The sequence below is a fragment of the Poecilia latipinna genome, unplaced genomic scaffold (genome assembly GCF_001443285.1).
Source record: "Poecilia latipinna isolate Pla-1442-1.1 unplaced genomic scaffold, P_latipinna-1.0 Scaffold670, whole genome shotgun sequence".
In the NCBI taxonomy this organism is placed as follows: domain Eukaryota; kingdom Metazoa; phylum Chordata; class Actinopteri; order Cyprinodontiformes; family Poeciliidae; genus Poecilia; species Poecilia latipinna.
In genome coordinates, this window is record NW_015113286.1 from 1 (window position 1) to 21,153 (window position 21,153).

The 21,153-nt window shown below is 40.4% G+C and overlaps 1 protein-coding gene across 1 annotated transcript in view; it reads right to left on the reverse strand.

Annotated features, from left to right (window-relative positions):
- Positions 1–157: 157 nt before the first annotated feature.
- The window catches only part of LOC106954663 (diacylglycerol kinase eta-like), a gene marked incomplete at its 3' end in the record, with an annotated part of 54,172 nt that continues 33,176 nt past the window's right edge, over positions 158–21,153 (reverse strand). Inside the window, exons 4-5 of the mRNA XM_015044342.1 lie at positions 342–452; positions 158–252 (exon numbers count right to left, since the gene is read on the reverse strand). Of these exons, the coding sequence (XP_014899828.1) occupies positions 158–252; positions 342–452 (206 nt within the window). The remainder of the gene's footprint in view (positions 253–341; positions 453–21,153) is intronic.

A 21,153-nucleotide genomic window follows, 5' to 3' on the forward strand; every position in this document is an offset into this window, starting at 1 on the left:
AAAAAAAAGAAAAATCCTATGATCAAACCAATCATTCATGAACACAACACGTATTTTGAAATATCACTTTGTGATTTCTGAATTTAAAAAAGCTGAAACTTGACGTCCAGGACTACATGTGAATGTTTAGTCGTTTAAAACCGAGTCATTTGCAAACCGTGATTTGCTCACCGTGAAGCTGTTGTTGATGTTCTTGGTGCTGGTCTCGGCCACGCTGGCGTCTGATAGGTCCACTTCATCAAAAATCAGGGACTGACGGGGAAACAAATGGTTCCTTATTGACACATGCAGTCACAGATTTAATCTGCAGCACGGGGCACTAGTACGCATTTCTGTTGTACCTTGCAGTCTTTGGCGTAGTAGAGCGTCCTCCCTCTGAGTTTAAAGTACCTCCTCTTCCATCTTTGGAAGGAGCTTGTCTGCTTTAACAGGATTCCCTCCTTCACACTTTTCTGTCAGGAGAAAAGGCCCAAAAAAGGTGGAGAAGGTAAGAAAAAGCCAAGGGAAAACAAAATCTCTCATGTAGCAGCTATCCGTCTTAGACTTCACACATAAACAGAAGGAAAACAGAGGGGAATTTGTTACTAGGACAACTTTCTGCTAACAAACTCACACCAGATGAAGAGAGAAGCAACATTACAGGTTTATGACGCTGCTTTTGGTGCGTTTGCAGTCTTTCCCTCAAAGCCCACTCCACACCCACTCCAAAGCAGCACCCACCAGTTTGTTGGAAGCATGCTGCCTATTTTAGACTGCCCCATTATTCATCACTAATGGCAGACCAAGGAGCACCAGCCAGGAGGGGCAGAGGCAGACGCTCAGGCATCCGTAGCAACGAGAAAACGATTTGCATAACCAAAACACGCCAGACGCTCAAAGCCCAGCAGCTCTGCTGTGTTTGATGCAACATGTTGTGATTTGTGGGCCTGACACGATACATTTATTGTGATGAGCGATAATATTGTTGTTTTGAGAATAATGTAATGGCACTAGCAAAGATCGAAGATCAATAAACTTTAAATTGTAATAAATATTTAACACTGGAGCTGGAAGACATTTTAAATATTAAAAATAAATTAACAGAACAATAAATAACATGAATTATGAAAACTCTCTGAACACAATTGTCCTTGGAAAAAGGAGTAGTTGAGACCAAACAAACAGAATTTTGTTGTCCAGTTTTGGATAGAAACAGAGAGAAAAGAGAAAAACATTAAATGAAAATGGGAATTATTGAACTTGTTTTAATTCTTTGTGTGTTTTTTAATAGCTTGTCATTTTCTTTATTGTGTATTTTTTCTGTACTGTGTTCGTTGCTGCCTCTTGGCCAGGACGTCCTTGAAAGACGTTTCTATTTTTCAATGGGTTTTTATCCTGGTGAAATTAAGTAAAAAAAATGCATACAATTAATTGATTGATTGTGACAGGCCTAATCATTTCCTCCCTTCACTCCTTTTGTTTACGAGTACCTGCCCTGAGAGCCGCTGGCAATCAATTTCAGATTGCCATGGAGATCTGCGCTTCCTGTAAACCGATGCTCACACAGCCGGAGAGACAGATAGCACCTTTAAACTCTCGGCACGTTACCCGTGGCCGCCGCTGAACCTGTGCATTTATCACCTAATGCAGCAACAATCCAGCAGGACGGCCGAGGCGGCTCCAATCAGATTAGCCTGCGTGACGCGCGCCGCAGTGTTTCACAGATAAACACTGCATGTCAGTATGTGTTACTGGTGTCGCTTCAACACAGCCTGCAACATCTAAGGTTTATTTTTAAATGCAGTAAAACAAAACAAAACTTATCTTCTCTGATAAGCATAGCAATGTCTGTAAAAAAGTAAAGTAAAAGGCCCTGCAGTTTTGACAGCTTTCGTTTTTCAGTGGTTCAGCTTGTATAGCCGGTGTGCAGCCAGTACAAAGGTTTAGAAACGAGATTCCCGATGTCTCAAAAGGCAAACGTGCTCTCAGGAGTTTATCATGCAAATTATACCGCGGCTTAAATGCTGAAAACAAAAACATGCCTGAGTGATTAGCCGGGTGGCTCCTAATAAAAGATTCAAAGGGAAACCATCCAGTGTTTGGAATATAAAGACGATTCAAAGTTCACGATTTTCTCAGCTTTTTGAAATTGAAATCAAACAAAGCACAAAATGTGTCTGAAGCAAATCTAAAAGAAAATTGTTGGTCTACAGAAACATTTTAGCTTTTTTTTTTATTCTCGCTGCTACAACAGAGAGCTTTTGGCAGGCGCTGGACATTTTGATGCTTTGCTACTTTCTGCTGTGCAGGTTTGGCGGCATTCTGTAAGACTCTTGTGTACGAATAAGTGATGAGGAAAACTGACCCACTTCAGCAGGTAAGAGGAGGGCTGAACGTACTGCAGCAAAATGTTTCATCGTTTTGAAAATTTCACAGTTAGGGGTTTCCATTCTCTAAGAAAAAACAGGGAGAAATGCTAACAGCTGATAACATATTGGTTATAGACATTTAAATTGTCAGCTTTGTAACTTATATTGATGACCACTCACAGCAGTATTCTATAATTATAGCTAATCAAAAAATTTGCAGCCATATTGGCAACTTCACCTTTTGCAAAAAAAAAAAAAAAAAAAGGAAATTAGCCGTTTCCTTTAGTCGTTCACAAGACACATTTTTGTAAAGAACTATTAAATTGATGAGAAATGTTTCTAAGTATTGTTTGAAATTCCTTCATTTTTCACTATGAAAGCACTCAATAAAGAGAAAATTGTTGCTTTACATGGATGTAGAACAGAAAGTGTGACGGTGTTGCTTTCGAAGGAAAAAGCAGAAATCTGCTGAACCTCACTATAAAACTGAGAATAAGTCATAAAAAGGTACTGGTGTGGATTTCTATAAATGATGTTGTGAATAAAGAATCAGATCTCAAAGACGTGGGCTGCATTACTACAAACAACAAACTATAAATATATGTAATTAAGCTTTTTAATTTAAAAAGAGGAAAGAAACACAGACCAAATGATTAATTTAACGCATCACCAGTGCCAATCTCACTTAGCGTGGCTTATTGCAGTGCATTTATCTTTAATAATTGTTCGACCGTGAAACATCCTACCTTATGTCGGCCCCTTACTGTTTTCCACAATAAATGTGCCTTCATCCCCTGAGGGAGAGAAAAATCTATCGCCATCATATTGAAGACAACAGGGAATGAGAGGAAGGGACTGATGGTGCAGCAGTGACAGATTGGCTCGTGGTACGGATCATTAGCAAGAGAAATGAAAAAAGAAAACAGGAGTGTGTCAGCACAGAGGAAGAAAAATAACTCAAGACGTGTTGCAAAACAATGACCTCCAGTAAAATTACAAAACAAACAGATAAAATCAAGGGCTGTCGATGACCTGCAGCAATAAAAGAGGTACAAAGTGTAAAGGTCTGCAAGCTACCTGCAGCATCAGAGATAACATCCAGGGTTCAACAACCTCCATGCAAAACAGGATATTCCACCACAGCAACTCTGAGAGGAGCCATGAATTAGGAGCCAATCTGGAGTTTTTGTTTCTTAAAGCAGCCAATAAAAAGAAAGTAGAACATGTCAAGCATTTGCTCTTGACACTGTTGTGAAGACACAGCGATGGTACATAAACACGATCTGACTGCTTTCATCTAAAACAGAAAAGTCCAAATTAACTACTAAGTCATCACTTAACTTTTGATAAGCTAATGCTAATCAAAAGTTAGCATTAGCTACATGCTACCAAAAACATCTGTCGTCATCAAGAAACATGCTGATTAAATTAATGCATGATTTTAAATCTAAATCTACCTAGTGGAAGAGCACAGTGCAGCAGTGGGCCTCAGGCATATGTGGGTGTAGGAACCATACAGAACATCTAAAATCCATGAATACTTGAGACCACATCTAAAATAACTTATAACTGCATAACAAATGCGCCTTGACATGTATGAATACGCACAGCTAAAACCATCTTAGCGCTAACTCAGAGGCTAGCATCTACAGTCTTCCTTAGTTCTGTTCTTGTACAGCCAATCAGCAACCAGAAGAATAAATGGCGCTCCGAGATTGGCTGCCTAGCAAACACCAGCCAATAGCATGTGAAGTAGCATTGTGCTAAGGAGTTTCAGCTTCCCAAACTGAGTTTTCTTTTAAATATTTTTACTTTATGAGGAAAAATCAATGAATAAGTGGGTTTTCAGCAAATAATAAATTTTCTGGAGTTACATTCCAGAGACGATATCAGGTGATATATTCTTGTTTTCTTCTTTCCTCTTCTCTGCTTCCAACACTCTTAGATTGTAGCATTTGGGACAATCCCATCTGTGTCCAGTGTGAGACTCTGTCCACAAGCTAAATATTACATTAGCGTGTAAAAACTCAGAACAGTTGGAATAATAGCCACCGCAGTAGAAACAATCCTTTGTGGTAACAATATTGCATACTGTGATGCTGCTATACATCTAGACATTTGTAAAGGTTAGAAAGGTTTGCGTCTCCTGAGTGTTGAAGGTTAAACCAAGTGTTGACATGTTAGGTGTGGCAGCAGGCGCTCCGTTTCAATGTTGTCTAGTGATTGCTATGGGAACGGCTCGGAAACTATTGTGTTTACTACGAATAATAAAATGATTACTGCTGTACTGTAAGTGTGAGCACATAAAGCTGCTCTTTCAAAGAACCCGGGCAATAAATGATATGTTTAGGAATTTTTCCAGACTTCGTCCTTCTAATGGCAAATCAGGTAATAAATTAACTAGGAAAGTGCAAGGGGCAAACAGCGTCAGCAGACACGTACTGGACACACAGCGACACAAACACAACATGCGTGGAGCCAAAATCATCCTGTTAGCTTGTGGTCACACGGCTCTGCCCGGCTCGGAGAAATGCTGTCAGACAGACTGGTGTATTTATTAGAGCGGGACTAATCACATCACAACAATAAGCCCCTGCAGACCCAAAGTGCCCGGGCATAAAACACAGGAATGGGGAAGTAAATGTGAACATCCGCAAGCTGCGCACACAGCCGCCGATGGCTCTGAAGGACGCATGAACATACATCTGTCTGATTCAAATCTGCTGGTTTTTTGTACACAGCTCTTTACTTCCCTTATCCATCAAGCCACGCATACAAACACACGTCTGTCAGCGTTCGTCCTGCATCGAGGAGCGACCTTCAGCTCTCAACAGATTACAGAAGTCAGAAATCTGAGGCCGATCCGACCCGTTTGTGGACAAAATGAAGAACTTCTCCACATTGAAGTGTAATAAAATCTGACTGCTAACAACGAGGGCAAATAATGGAAGATAAGCAGCTCAGGTCAGTTGATTGAAGTCTGCAAAGAACCTGTTTAAAGGTCTGAGTGGAGAAAGAAGATGAACACTTTGGGCCAACTAGCTAACCGAGAATTGTATTTAATGCTGCTAGCAGCAAGAGTTAATTTAAAAGTGTTTAACTAACCTGTTGCATGAGTTTTCTGTCACTTAAAAATGGTACAATTATAACAGTATCTGTTGCCTGTCCTGTACTTTTAGCATTATTTTCAACATACATGTTTGTAGCGTTTCCAATACAAACTTTGTCAATATTCCCCTAAAGTCGAAAAAAACACATTTTCTTAATTGCTGTGTTTCCACTAAATAAGAGATGCTTTTAAAATCACATGTAAATAAGTTTGTTCATGCAACAAGTCGGTGTTTACCGGACACTGAGAAGCTATTTTGGTATTTCCCAGAATCAAAGTGCTGCACATAATGTTAAGATGTTAAAGTGTTTGTTTACAATGACATCCGGTTCTGCCGTGCCTCAGCTTTCTTCACCAACAGCCAAGGTGTGTCAGTGAGCAGGCTGCCGAACACGTTCACAGGTAAACATGTATCAATTGTTTACTCTGATATTATAAACACCTGTGAAAGTTTTGAGGATTTAATTCCGATGAAAGGGAGAGAGCAAAGCATGCAATAAGCAGGTAAGATCATGGAGCTTCCTGTAATGGCTCCACCTCTCGTTCTGAAGAGCCAGAAACAGAGCAGAGATTTCTGCTTTAACAAAATGGAAAATCTGCTGAAAATTAAAATAAACATTATTGATAATATTGTGGGATCAATACTTCAGAATCAAATTCCCTCTTTGTTTTTGTATTGTAGCTTCTCAACTCTATGTCAAAGAAGATTTTGTTTCAATTTGCTCTCAAATGAGTTTTTTGCACTTTGTTTATTCAGGAAAAACGCACACAAACCATGTTGAAATGTCTAATTCTGTCACAATAAGCAATGAATCAAATTATGGATGAAAACAAGCTAAATAATTTTCTTTTTTTTTTATTTATTATTTTTCATTTTCTACCAAAAAACTACATAATAAAAATTTTGGTTTGTGTATTCAGTTTGGATATTTAAAATGTCTTCCGTGTTAAATGCTCATTAGAACAATGTGTTTTTGCATTGTTATGCCATTCCAATCATATTACTTGAAAATGGTACGAAAACAACATTATCATTTATCGCATTAACTTCCTGGACAATTTATCATCCAGTAAAATGTGTTACCATGACTGGCCTAAATATGCCAATAAAGTATTTGTAGACAAACTAAGATCTGTCCGAGGTTTTAGCAAAATAATTTAAAGGAAAAACCACAAAAACACCTAAAAATCAGACATATTAAACTTAGATTAAAAACAGTGTTGCTATCGGTGCCCTGCATTTACTTGTACTTGATATTGGGCCAATACCAAAACATGGATTATGTCGCACTGCTAATCAACCGATCAAAGTTTTAAAACATGTAGAGATCATAATTCTGCCATAAATTTGTTTTTGTGTCTCTAAAAACAACCCAAAGTAACAAAGGAACATGAAGGAGCGTCCCATTAATAGAAGAGAGAATAAGAATACCGTATCAGTAGATCTCAAACATGGGATAAATTTAGTCACCTTTGGACTTTAGACCAACATAAACCACCACAAGCAGAACGGCCTCTGTCTCACTCACAATGGATTACATTATTCCACTCTTCTCTTTGAATCAATACGTCACCTGGATTCTGTTTTCTGACTAACCTGGTCCTCCAGCACACTTTCCTGGGGTTCCTCGCAGACCCTAGAGTCCAGACTGCAGTAGTCCCGTCTCAGCCTGACGTCATCCTCGAGCCATCTGCGCAGCAGGAGGGCTGCACAGCACCCACTCAGCCGGCTGAACCCTAGCATCTGCGCATACTCATGAGCTCTCCTACACTTAAAACTTGATGACGGTTTGTCGTCAGGCTGAGATCGGAAGGATTGATCTCGTTTTCTAGAAAATCCCTCCTATTCTCTTCCCCATTCTTTTTCAACGAGTCCTGCTGTTGTCGTTCCTAAACGTAATTTCCTCTCTCTGTCTCTGCCCTGTTGACACACACAGAAACACCCTCGCCTGTGTGGTATCTCCTTTCACACTCGAAGTCCTTCAAACAATGCATTCCCCACTTCCTCACAGTCAGACTTCCTTTGCGAGGAGGCCGCGCCCCCTCAGGTGTGCTGGAACCAATGAGTCTTTCTCAGTGTGTGAATGTGCCTCTTACCTTTGCCCCCCCCCCCCTCAAGGTGAGGCGGAGCATGCAAACAAGACACACACCTTTATCGTGTGTGTGTGTGTGTGTGTGTGTCTACAAGTTGATAGTAAAGCTAACCCACTTCCTTTTGTGCTATAAATAAAACCGGAGGAACCTGTCCCGCTTGCTCACCTATCCTTGTTTGGACAAGGCTTCATGACCCTAAACTAAACTCTCCAACTTCTGTAGGGTCCGACCGGTCCCGACAAGATCGCCGATTTTTGCCTGGAAAGGCAGCGCTGAGGCAACACGAAACAACAAACACTTTAGTGACAGCTCGGGCTGATTTAAAGCCTAAAATGTGTATTGCATAAAATATACAAACGTGCACAGGTGCACCGCGCACACAAACACAGATGTCAAGATGATGGGGATCCTGATGGCGTGCTGCTTTGTTTAAGGGAGCTGGAAATGTCGCTGTGATCACAAACTCCTGGCAGCCTCTGTGTGTGTGTGAGTGTGTGTGTAGTCGCTGCTGCTCTGTTGCCTCCGCACTGTCATCCCACTGCCTACAGTGTCAGATCAGCGCCTCATCAGCCAAGGCAAATTGCAGCCAGTGCCTGCTCCGTGTGTGGATGCTTTCCTCCAGTCGGCAGATAATTCTGTCTCTAATGAGCAGAAACGTGCTGCTTCCGCCGACACCAGCTCTCTTTCTCGCCCTCTTTGTGCCTGCATGGCGCGTCAGGTCCTTCCTCTCTACAGTCCCTCTGTTTCTATATGAACCAGCCGCCATTAAATCATCTCAGAATCGGGTCAAAGGCCTCGATTAGCGACTGATAAATCACGCCGCGTTCGGTGATGTGAAAAGACTCCGATAATAGCACATTATCCCCGTCTGGTCTATCAGAGCCGCGTCCTCGGCCCTGATGGATGCAAAGTTCAAAAGGAAAAGAGAGAGGCCGTCGCCTCCAAGACGTGAAGCAGACTGATCCTGCTTCACAGACGTAAACGGGCCGGTTCAATAACGTTAAACAAGTCCTGGTAGCACCTGGCTGCTGGAAGTGTAGCAGGGACACAGAGAGTAAAACACGACAGACATCTGTCATGTTTAAGTACAAAAGCAGGCCACACAGTTTCCAAATGCAATTCTAATTTTCCCTACAAAGCACTATTAAAGCACAATAAACATTAAGAATCCCCAAAGTAAGAAATGTCCTCGCAATGTCTGGATTTCTAACATTGACCAACATTTAGTCACTACTGGTAGGTACTAACAACTACTTTTAGTATTCGATTAATCGATTATTGTGACGATTAATCAAATAAATACATTCTGGCACATACTGCAGATTTTTCACTTTTTTTTATACAATATTAGAAATACTTTAAAAATGCAAATAAACAAAGAAAATTAAAAATTGTATTGCCTAAAATGCAATAGCAGCATTCCTTTAGTGTACACTTACAAATACAGTGAAGGGCTGACTTGCTAGTTATATTTTAGATTCAATGATTAATAATTAGACAGCAAAAGCTGCTTAGTGGGAGTATTTTTACTAAATTTGAACCTGGTGAACCTCAAACTGTGCCACTGGAGGAATAGAAAGGCTGTTTTCTTTTTTTTATCCCAAATGTAAAATGTATTTATTGTTTGCACAGATTTGGCTTAATTACAACTGTATTGTTCTTTCAGCAAATTCCCTTTCTTTGAGTATGAGTACTCCAGGTAATGATTAATCGATTACATAATTAGTTGACGATTATTTTAGTAATTGATTAATCACAATCGGATTAATTGTTTCAGTCTTACTACTGTGAAGTCTGGCAAAATGGCTGCATGAAGGCTGCAGGTCGTCTCTACTGGTTCACTAGTGAGTATTAGCAGCTGTCTGCTGGCAGCAGTGATGTTACCAGTGGTGAAGGTTCTGTAACCTGTGTGTTTCAACCTGAATTACTTTTCTGGTTGATGTTTGAGCAAAACGAACGAGCTGGATGGACATCCGTCTCTGTGTTCGACAACAAGAAACGCCAAGACAGCCGAGAAGGGAGATTTTTATAACACTAGAGAAAAATAAGAGGCGTTCGCCAGACAGCTGCACCAAAGATACTGCTTTCTTCTTCTTGTAAATCAACCCTATTTATTGCTACCCCGGCAATGCAGCCGTGTGCTTTTCCCGGCAGTGACACCTATCATTTAGACAAAAGACGAGGCACTTTAAGTGCTGGAATAAACGGCTTCAGCGCTGGCGTTGACATCACACCTTCGCTCTTTCTGCCTGAGACGAAGAACATAATGGCTGCTGGAAGAGTCTGGAGGCGTCTTCAGCCGTTCAAACTGTGTTCTTCAGTAAAGTGAAGTAGTACAAGAGGTAAACCATATAAATGTGGTAGTTTCCAGCAGAGTAAAGATTAAACAAACACAACATGCTCTGTATTGTTAAGTAATTCTGTAAAAACTTAACCCAACACAATGCATCATCATTATCTGACAGGTTCTCTGACTGTAACCACACAGCCAGAGCTTCAATGCAGTGGTTTAGGCCAAACTATACAGTGGCCTCGAACTTTTGTCACATTACCTGTATTTGTAGTGAAATTATATTATACACAGATCATTAGCGGTCATCAGGCAACTTCTGAAAGCAACTGGTTGCACTCAGAGAAAAGGGAGCTAATACTTTTACACACCACAATTTTCAGTTTTTCATTCATAAAACATGTTTTGAATCATGTATAATTTTCTTTCTACTTTCCAATTTTGCACCACTTTGTGCCTTTCACATAAAATCCCAATGTTTGCGGTAGTAATGTGACTAAAAAATGGATGAGTTCAAGGGACAGGAATGTGTTGTGTGTATGTATTACGACCCAGTCAAAGTCCAGACACAAATCCAACTCAAAATCTGTAATATTGACATTTATAGATGTCAGTCAAAATGTGACTGAGCTTCAGGTATTTTGCAAAGAAAAATGGAAGAAAATCTCAATCACTACATCTGCAGAGCTGGTAAACCGATACTGTAAATCTCTCCATTGTGTCGGTCGACTGCATAAAACCTCATTAAAATACATTTAAGTTGATAGTTGCAACATGGAAAAATGCGTAAGAATAGTTTAATTATTCCCCTGTTCCTTCATCTTCCTCGTAAGTGAACATGTGTAACTTTGCATTGTTACATTTGTGTGTGATTCTTCAACCGATACTTAACACGACGGAGCAGATGTTTATTCATGAGCTACATGCAAATGAACAGAAACACATTTTCAGGTGGGTTTTTTCTCCCCCCCCAAAAAACTAATAAAAATAACCACACACACACGCACACACACACACGCACACACACACACACACACACACACACACCCACACACACACACACACACACACACACACACACACACACACAGAGACAGCTCACCAGGGCTGTAACAGACACAGAACCACTTAACTTTTCCAACCAGGCCGTGTGTTGGATGCACATTGCTGGAATGCCAAATGAGGCGAGCTCCAGAGCAACCAGCTGGGATGGGAAAAACAATGCAGCTCTGTGTTTCTCCCAGCAGATGGCAGGCTGAGGAAGAGATTACGCCGGAGGAAGGTAGGTGGGTTGCACAAAAATGTTGCAGAAAATGAAGAGAACCAGGAGAGGAGAAGATATAAAAACGTGTTATGTGACAGGAGGGCAAAAAGATGAGCAACTTGGCAATTAGCTTCATATCTGGCAGAGTATTGACTCTCCAGAGCCTTCCCAGCTGTGTGCTGGTTTATAAACAGAAGCAACCGGTGGGATTCCCATCTGGACACGCAGATCTCACTTCACTTTAAGGATTTTACAACCTCTATGTGGCTTTTGCTGCATTTACTTCACACAACCTGCAGAACCACAGAGGCGACAGAAGCTAATCAAGGGACACACACATGGGCATCACCATTGCGGTCGGACCCAGTGGCCGCGACCCCCGCGACCCCTGACCCACATGGTTCCCACAAGGTGGCTACAGCTAGCGCACGTTATTAGCGTCATTTTTATTTATTTATTTTTCAGATAACGGCTGCTGCTAACTGCAGGCATCTCCCTCCTCCCGCTTTTCCCGACATCTGAAGTTGGAGACGCAAAGGCATGTGGCGTTACCATGGCAACAGCCTGACTTACAGATCAACCTTCAGCTTTGAAACTTAAGGTCAGACGCTGAAAGAAATCGGTGCCCCTTACGACGTGTCTGTTAATCGTGCAGGAACTGAACCGGCTTCCTCCACATGCTTGCATGCGTGTGTGTGTGTGTGTCTGTATGGGTGTGTGCGCTTGCGCACACGTGTGCGTGCAAGTGTGTGTCCATGTCTGACAACTTTCACTGCATTAAGATGTGAAAAAATGAAGAATCTATATAAATGGGAAAAGAAGAGGGAAAAAAAGCATGTTGCAACAGAATGTTTAAAAAAAGGAGCAGGTTGTATCATTTGTCATGCATAAACAAAACATCTGACCACACACACACACACAGTGAGAACAAGGCGTGGGAGGACTTTGCACCATGGCGACCACATCCTGTCTCATATACCTCTCTGCGTTTATTAATAGACACACACACACACACACGCGCGCGCGCGAGCACAGTGCAGTGATATGTGCAAAAAGCCGAACTGATGACACCTGGTTGCGCCTAAGATGGACAGAGTCAACCAAACACACACACACACAAACGCATACACGTTTCTTCCAAGTTCCTCGTGTGTGTGTGTGTTGTTTTATTTAAATTCGGACAGTGTTTGGCTTCTGGCTGCGCGGTTTGCACGCTGGAGGACAGATAATCTGTTGCTGCAGGGGGGCGGAGGGGAGGGGAAAGCATACGGAACAAATCTGGCTCTGATGCTGCATAATCCTCCAACACACACACACACACACACACATATATATACAAACACACATCTCAGCAAGCAAACCCGCAGACAAACAGATGAAGTCTCCGAGCCAGACAGAGATCGTTTGTGGGGGACAAAAAAGAGGTGGAAAGTCTCTCTCTTAATGTGCTGATGCAATTAGCACGTCCTCCCCGATGACTTGCCACGCAAATCATGTCGCTGGTGAATTTCCGCGCTTATGCCCTTAAAATAAAATATAAAACGGTAGAAAGGTGGCTATTAGTATTAGCCTGGGGAAGGAGAAGAAGGGAGGTGGAGACGGGGATGTGATGTGATTGCAGGTGAGGAAGAAGAGGAGGAGTTTAGAGGTGGGAGGAGAGGCAGAAAACTGATGAAATACGGCGAATGTGTGTGTGTGTGTGTGATGTATGTGTGTGTGTGTTTGTGTGCCATGGCCGGTGATTATCCGCAGATAATCACACCGTGCCATTTAATCTCGACTCCTCACACTCAGGATGCAGAATGAGGTGGATATGGATTTGTACATGAGGATATGTGAGAACAATCTGCTCTCCAAAATATATACGAGGCACTATGCAATAATTTAAGTAAAACATGGTTAAAACTCTTATACGAAAAAATTAGAGGTGCACTGATTGCAGTTTTCTGCCTGATCGCTGATTACCGATTTTTAAAACTCTCCACCTGCCAATTCCGAATTTGAACAAAATGTTGAAATGTTGCCAAATAGCAAGAAAGTTGCTGAGTTAGTGACGCTGAGGTGACTATTGTTAGCTGCAAACATGCAGACATGACCTGCTGGCCGGGGCTAAATTCAAAACTCTCTCACTGCAGAGCAAAGGTGGACAGCGGCTGATTTTTAGACCTTTGCTGAGGTTAATACGATCGGTTTATAAGATTGGCTTCACGTTTAAATATCCCAAAATTAAGAAAATCTGGGCCAATTTATTGATTCTTGTTTTCTTGACTACCTCTGCCTCAGTAAACAAAAATCTATCTTTTTAGATTTTATTTATCAGGTTTATGACTGAGCTCATTTTACAAGCCTACAATTGAGGTATGTTTTAATTGAATTACAGATAAAGCTGTATTTTTTATCTTCAATGTGTATTTATGTGTGAAAAAGTCATGTTTGATCTCAGATTTCAGGCTCCAGCACATAAAAACTTAACTTATTGCTCCACACTTTAGACATGAGAAGGTTTCCAGTTTTAAAAATCTGGAAAGCACTTATACCTTCTCTTTAACTCCTTTTAATGACAAGCTGCAAGAGTCAGCTGGGGGTTTCTCATCCAGCTGAGGTGGGAAGGTGTAAAATCATGGTGTGTAATAACTACAATGGGAATTACCCAGATTTTATTTCATTCAAAAATCAAAGACGATCTCTACCAGTGCAGTTCACTGTTTAAGACAAGGATGTCCTGAAACGCAGGTTATCAATAATTATTTTTTAAAAACTACAGCATCTACCATTAAAAGAAACAGTAACCTGGGGGAGGCGACACGATGAGTCCACCAGCCACATTGATTTTTTCAAACACTGAAGTTAATGGCAACATTTGTTACATTGTCAGCTGGTGTGGTTTGTTTCCACACTGCACTGTCAAACGAGCCAGACCCTTTGAGCAGCCTGTTCCCCTCCTCGCCTGTGGAGGCGCTGCACTAAGAACTACAGAAGTAAACAACATGAAAACTGCAGAAGACACTGACCGCAACTTCCTCCTAAGCAAAAATATAAACAAAGATGGAGTACCGTCAGATTTTAGCGGTTGTAGGATTTCTCCTTTTTATTTTGTAAAACGCCACGAGCCATTTCTCTCGCTGGCGCTAAACTCTTACGTTTGTTTTGATTTTATTTACCCAGAATGCCCTGCGCTGTAGTCTGCTTCCTGGGTTTGCAGGCGGACCACAGTTTCCTTCTTTTGGTCCGCGTCAGAGTCCGGTTACACATTCACAGCTACTACTCAGTATTACAGTGATGTTTCGTTTAATGCAGCAGAAGTGGTAAATACACTGTATATCTTTTTTTTGTTTTAAATTCATTGTTTAATCACACAAAGCCATCAAACTATAAAATTCTGTTCTATTGTCAGCCCATATGTCCTCCACCCTAAATAAAACAGACTTTTAGTATTGATGCGTGATCTTATCAAGTTAGCATCACACAAGTTTCAGTCCAGAATTACAACAAAGCTACTCGCTAGTAGCATTTGCCGTGTAATGGAGATTTTGGTATAGTTTTGGCATTAAAAATCTATTTCTGATCTGGCAGAGGTTTTCATAGAGGCGATGTAGCTGAGGGGGGAACTGTTCAAATCCATCTGACTCATTGTTGCTGATCCAACCAATCTGCCTCCAAATATTACACACACTTGTGATTCAGACGTTCGTGAGTCAGGCAAAGAAGGAAAGTTAATCCCAGCGCAAACATAACAACAACAAGCAGGGAGGAGATGATTATTGTTTATAAAAAGCCCTGAAAAAACCTCAAAACAATGCATGATTAATGCTGCCTAAGTGTGAGTTTAAAAAAAAAGGATAAACTGTGTAAAGTGGGCACCAGTGATGTTATAAAACAGAAAGATTTCCTACAAAATTACTTTCTAGCCTGTTACTACATTACACAATTAATCGCGATTAATCGATTGATGATATAATTGGCGACTAGTTTAGTAATTGGTTAACTGGAGAACACAGATTAAAAAAGGACATTTTCTGTAACATCATCATACTCAGAGCAGTAATGAAGTCAAAACTGTACAAAAATATATGCAATTTGAAACCTTCATTGTCTGTACATTATTGTGCCATAGTTTTAGCTCAACTTGGTTTAAATTCTGTAATGCATATGATAAAATAAACAAATAAATTTATTAAGCGCCTTTTGTTACGCTGTACTGATGTTCAGCCAAGCAGAAAAGGCCAAGTTTTTCACGTTGATGTTAGAAGTAGCAAAGTATCAAACAAATGTGCTATGTTATCTCATTTAAGGAAATAAAATGCTTATTTTCTAATTTAAAGAAAAAGGAATTGAATTATTTACATCTTTTAATGTATTTCAATTGCATTATGAAAAGAATTAAGTGGTTAAATGAAATTTGAAAGAATGCAGTTTCTTTACTCAATTAATCGTCAGAATGACAAAATAATCATTAATTGCAGCCCTACTTTAGGTTACTTTTGATTGAGTTTGTCTTTTCAAAAACGTTTTCTTCTCTGCTCAGTTAAACTCTGATAGAGCGGTTCTGATGACGACCTCCTCTGAGGGCGCGGCGGTCCTTCGCTCTTCACCGACTCGGTCCAAACCAAACTCATGGCAGCTGTGCTTCTGCTGGATAAACAGAGGCGGTAAAAAGTGACCGGCTGGAAAAAGAAACGCTAGGGGCCCGCCGGTTTGTGCAGCTCTGATTCCTGCGCGCTGCTAAATGTGACAGAAGAGCTGGGAGCCTCTGGACTGGTTCTGTGACTAAAGACAAGGGCAAAGTCATTCCGGATCAAGTCAGATAGCACGAGTTGGGGATTTGTCTTGTCGTTGCGGCATCCTCCACAGACCCTGCAGATGGTGGGGATTCACCCGGGTTCAGGAAGTTAAAACAGATCTAGTTTTTCTTTTTTCCTGTTTTTCTGGGCAGCCCCTAAGTTTCACTAAAGTCATTTCAAATTCAGCCTGACCCATCTCATTCAAACTTTGTTTTCAGTGACTTGCATTGCAATGAAACCTTATATTTCTTAGAAACTACACAAATAACTGGTTGAAATCTTTACATTTTGCTAAGTACTTTTAACTCACAAACGTTTAATAAGTTCTGTTATCAAAAACCAAAGCAGCTTTATTGGCTTGTTGACTATGTATCACTGCAATGCAATTATACAAATGAGTTCTTCTGCTGAAATAAAGTGCTGAAATTTCTCAGTTCTATGTGCTTTTATTCAGAATCCATGAACAAAAATAATCTAACGTTGACCTATTAGAAATACAAATGAAATCTATTTAAACGGCAGCTGTTCAAATAGCACAAAAGCACAAAATCAAGGTGACAGGAAGTAATGTAATTTTCCAGGTTGCTGTACAGCTTCAGTTTACTGTAGCGGTTCACTTTCTGGGTCAACAAAGTGTAGCCTTTAGCACTGTTCGGTTTACAAAGCCAACAGAACAATATTATTTTTCAGGATTGCTCAAGTTTCACTACAGTAAATTTCCCAACAGTAGTGAAATGAGACACCCTACCACAGCTCCGGCACAGCAGAGAGTATCTGTGACTTCACAGTTCTGTCAATGAGCAGCAATCCATCATCCGGCCTCAGTTTTCAACTTGTACCGTTTTTATACCGCTATGTTTTGATTTACTTTAAACACAAAATCTCACCAAGTATTTTTGGTCTTTTTTTTCTAGTGCAAATACTGGAAATAATAAACTTTCAAGTAACTTTTCAGCAAGATATAACTATTAGTTGTAAGTGAGTGACCCATTAAAACTGATTTTATAAAAAGTACTAGTTCCACTGGCAGATCATTTATAACAAGACATTTTCTCCATGTTTTAAGTGAAATAATCTTCCAGTAGAACTAAAATTTAAAAAAGAAATCAAAATGAAAGAACTATTTACCTAAAGGAATAGTCTATATATTGCTGAAAAACTACTTGTAAGCCTTATTTCAAAAGAATTAAGATATTTGCACTAGAAACTAGGCCAAACTTACTTGGTAAGATTTTCTAAGACAATATTTCTTGTGCAAGCACATTAAATTAAAATCCCCAAATGTAGCATTTGTTATCAAGATACATTATTTCCCTCTGTAATAATGTGACACCACTAGCAGAACAAGTCAGCGTCGGGCCGGGGCGCGGGGCCAATTACAGGGCCCCTAACCAATCACTGGGCCCCTAAGGAATCATCGGGCCCCTTACGTGGGGTGAAACTGAAACTGTTGAGCGGGGGACGGGGGTATTTAACATTAAATACACCCTTCTCAACAGGCGAGGGCGCACTTTCTCTGTATGTAATCACATATTTCAATGACTTGAAACCATTCCTCCCTCCCTGGCACCTCCAGGCCGGTTTGGGGGGCAGCAGCCCCCCCAGCCCTCCCTATAGCTCCGCGCCTGTGTGACACCATAATATAAGTAGTAATTGGTCAGATGCACCCGTTTAACAATCCTAAACTCTCCTTGCTCTAATATCATGGACATTTTTTAAAATGGTCTCCTAGCAACCAGCAAAGCTAACAGCGGTCACAGTTTTTCTCCCTAAGCTTGACCAGACCCTTTCACACTAAACAAACTCATTTTTATGAGGTCTCATTAGTGTGTGGCTCTAAATCATAGTGATGTATATTAAATAAGTCGTCTTACAACCCATCTGTTTAGCAGAACCTCCGGGGAAGAGGTGTAGGGGAAATTATGCCACAGAGTTAGCTATAGCCAAACAAAATACCAAAATAGCTGTCTTGATATCCTAGATAAAGTTTATTTAACAAGATTTCAACTATAACAAAATATTAGATGAAAGGGTTTTACTCAAGCTGTCTTTAAGCAAACTATTTTTTTAAAAACAGAGGCAGAACTGCTATTTTTTCCGGCTACAGAAAGCCTTGCTAGCATTGGCTAACAATAGCTAGTTAACATGGTCTGTTAGCGGTGGTTCTCATGATGAAAAAGGGGATTTTGGGTTTAATATACTTTCAATATACACTGTATGGTCAATTCCAGAGTCTGTGATGTGTGGGGAATTAAAACTTTAAACATTTTCAGTGCTTAAACACTGAAATTGACCACTACCAGAGTCTAAGCATCAAACTCTGGTAGCAGTCAAATTCCTCTGTTGACAGCAAAAAAGGAATAAAAGCAAATAAACGTCATACTAGTTAGAACCTCTTCATGTGTTCATATCATACACAATAAACAGATTTTAACTAAAAAAAATTTTTAAAATAGCTCCAACATTTGAAAACAACATTTTACTGATATCAAGTGGCTGCTGTATAGCATATTATCATTATTTCGGTGCAGTAAACGGTACATGATCAGTTCTTTCAAAGGTCTTAAGGCCAGTCGGAGCCTATTTGCATTACAAGTTTAAAGCAAATGTACTTTTTTCCCATTACTTCCTAACTCCTCTCTCCCAAGCTTTACTTTTTTCCTCTGCTACCTCTCACTCCACCATTAACTCTAATTCTTTCCTTAGATCAATACTTCCTTCCATCTCATTCTCCTCAACCGTCCCTCCTCTTTCCTGGCTTTCTCTTCGCTGCCCAGATCGATTCCTCCTGCTCTGCTCCTCCTTTTCTCACTTTGATTTCATTTCTATACCACCTCCAACTCCCCTTCTTGCCATTCGTTCCACCTTTACACGCAATTCTTGGAGGAACGCAACTCATCTTTCAGCCAATCACCCTGCAGTACATCTTGATTGGTACAACCCTATTGTCAGTATTTTCAGATGTTTTGTCTTGGCTGCTATTTCCCACTTTCTGTCAGCTACATGACAAAAAAAGTCTTCTTGAATTCATCTTATAGACTGACATTTGTTAACCCTGAAAATATTTACATTCAAGTCTAACTCTACCTCCGATTTAAAATTATTTCAAATGATCCTTCTTTAACTAAAAATGTGAAAGAACATTTTAAAATATAATCTATTGCTTAATAATAGCCATATGCCTAATGAGGTAGCAGTATTAGCATTAGCTAGCAGCATGACAAAGCAATAGAAACCGTTTCCTAGGTGAAAAGAGAGAAGTATCAGTAACATTAAATTGGTCCAAATGACTCATGTTTTACGGTTCCCACATGTTCTATTTTTCAAAGAGAACATAAAAATAGTTGTAGTGATGGTGAAGAGAAGTCACATGAAGCATGCTAGGTAATACAACACAATAAATCGACTTATTTAAAGTTATCCTAATCTGGAAAAAACATCTCTACCTTCTCTACTTTATATTCTCGCACTTTGCAAATAACTCAAGCTTTGCAAACCTGTTACAGGAAAAGGGCATTGCGACCTTTATGTTTTCACACTAACAGACTCAAATGGGGCCACCGATACGTCTCCATTATGTATCTTATGCGCTCTGGAGGTTTTTGTGAGGTTGAAAAGATGAAAAGCTATTAAGAAAGGAAGATGAAGCGAGATGAGGTGACCGTTGGCCCGACTTGTAATGTGATGGATGGAGAGAACCTCTACATGTCTAGACTGTAACCTGCTTTGTCACCGTGGTCACTCTTTGTCCACTAAAATTCATCCCGCACAGTCTGGTGGTCTGAACGGCTTGACCTAGACGGTGGCAGGCGCCATTAACCGTCTCAGCTTCGTACCGTGGGTGTGAAACTGCAGCTTGGTTTCACTTTGACAGACTTTTAAACTTTTGAAGAAGCTTAGATTCTAAAACCAGTCCGATTTATTCACTTAAGAAGGAGATTTTAGTGGAAAGCCTTAAGATTTAATAAATGGTCTTTACATCCACTATTGAACATTCTCATGGAGAAACCTTACAGACTGAAGCACATGTTTGTCACATATGCTCTCAGTTGGGATGTGGTTGCTACAAAATACATCTCGTACTTTCCAATGATGTTATAACTTATTGTTATATATGCAAATGCTTGTTGTGGTTTCTTGGTTTTGTTTTCTCTCTGCAGGTTTAGAAGCAGACTACAATGATGTTGACTTGTGCTTTTTTCTCTCCTCTACCCTTCTCCCCAGCTTTCTCCCTCTTTTACGTCTCCGTGTCCATTACGTTGGAAATAAACTCAGAGAAATGTTTAAGACATTTCTGTATCAAGTGGAGCGTCATGGCGGAAGCTGTAATGCTCCGCTTGTGAAAGTGAATCTGTTGGGCCTCATCTCGACACTCAAGCAATTCTGAATGCCACAAAAAGTTAGTAAATGTAATAAATTATAGGTTTGATGTGCAAACACAATATTTCAACAGTGCAACAACTGCAGCCTGAGTTTAATTAAACTTTATAAAATCGCCACATTTTTGCTTGTGCTGCTTAAATTGCTTAAGAACATGGCCATTTTAACCAGGTTAGTCAACACGGCTGAAAACTGTTGAAATACTGAAATGCTGAGAAAAGTGGCACAGGGGTGACTTGCAAAAGCAGAGTCGTTGCAATTGCAAAATCCGTGTGTGTTTGTTTTAGGAGTATGTGAGTGTGTGGTTTTAAGAGCTTCCCTCCTATCCATCATGCTAATGAAACTGAACTCCTCCTACACCTCTCCATCCACACTCACTCCCACTCGCCCTCCTCTCTCTCCATCACTCTCCCTTTGGGTTTAACTGTTTATGTAAAACTAAAAGTTAAAATAACCTTACTTGATGCACATGTTGTGTCCACACACACACACAACACAGTCAGTGTGTTTTGACAGCGTTCCAGCTCGCTGAGGCTGTATTTGTTTAACAAAACGACTCGCTAAATTTAGACGCCACGTCCCTGAATGGGTTCTAAAAATGGACACCGGCCTGTATTAGTGTTGAGTACATTTTTCTTCCATGATAGTACTCACATGTTTAGTACATGCGCTGTAGTTTTCAGCCTGAACACCATTCCTTTAGGTTAAAGTCTCTAAAGAAATCCCTAAGTTAATCTTCTGTTTTCTCTCTGTGGGATGATTTTATGTAAGAGGAATAAAAGAAGAAAAAGAAAAAAAAAGGCTATTCTTGCATGATCATGTTTCTCCTGTTTCACTCTGAGGAACGATTGTTTGGAACCGCTGATCTGGCGTAACCGCGAGCGCTC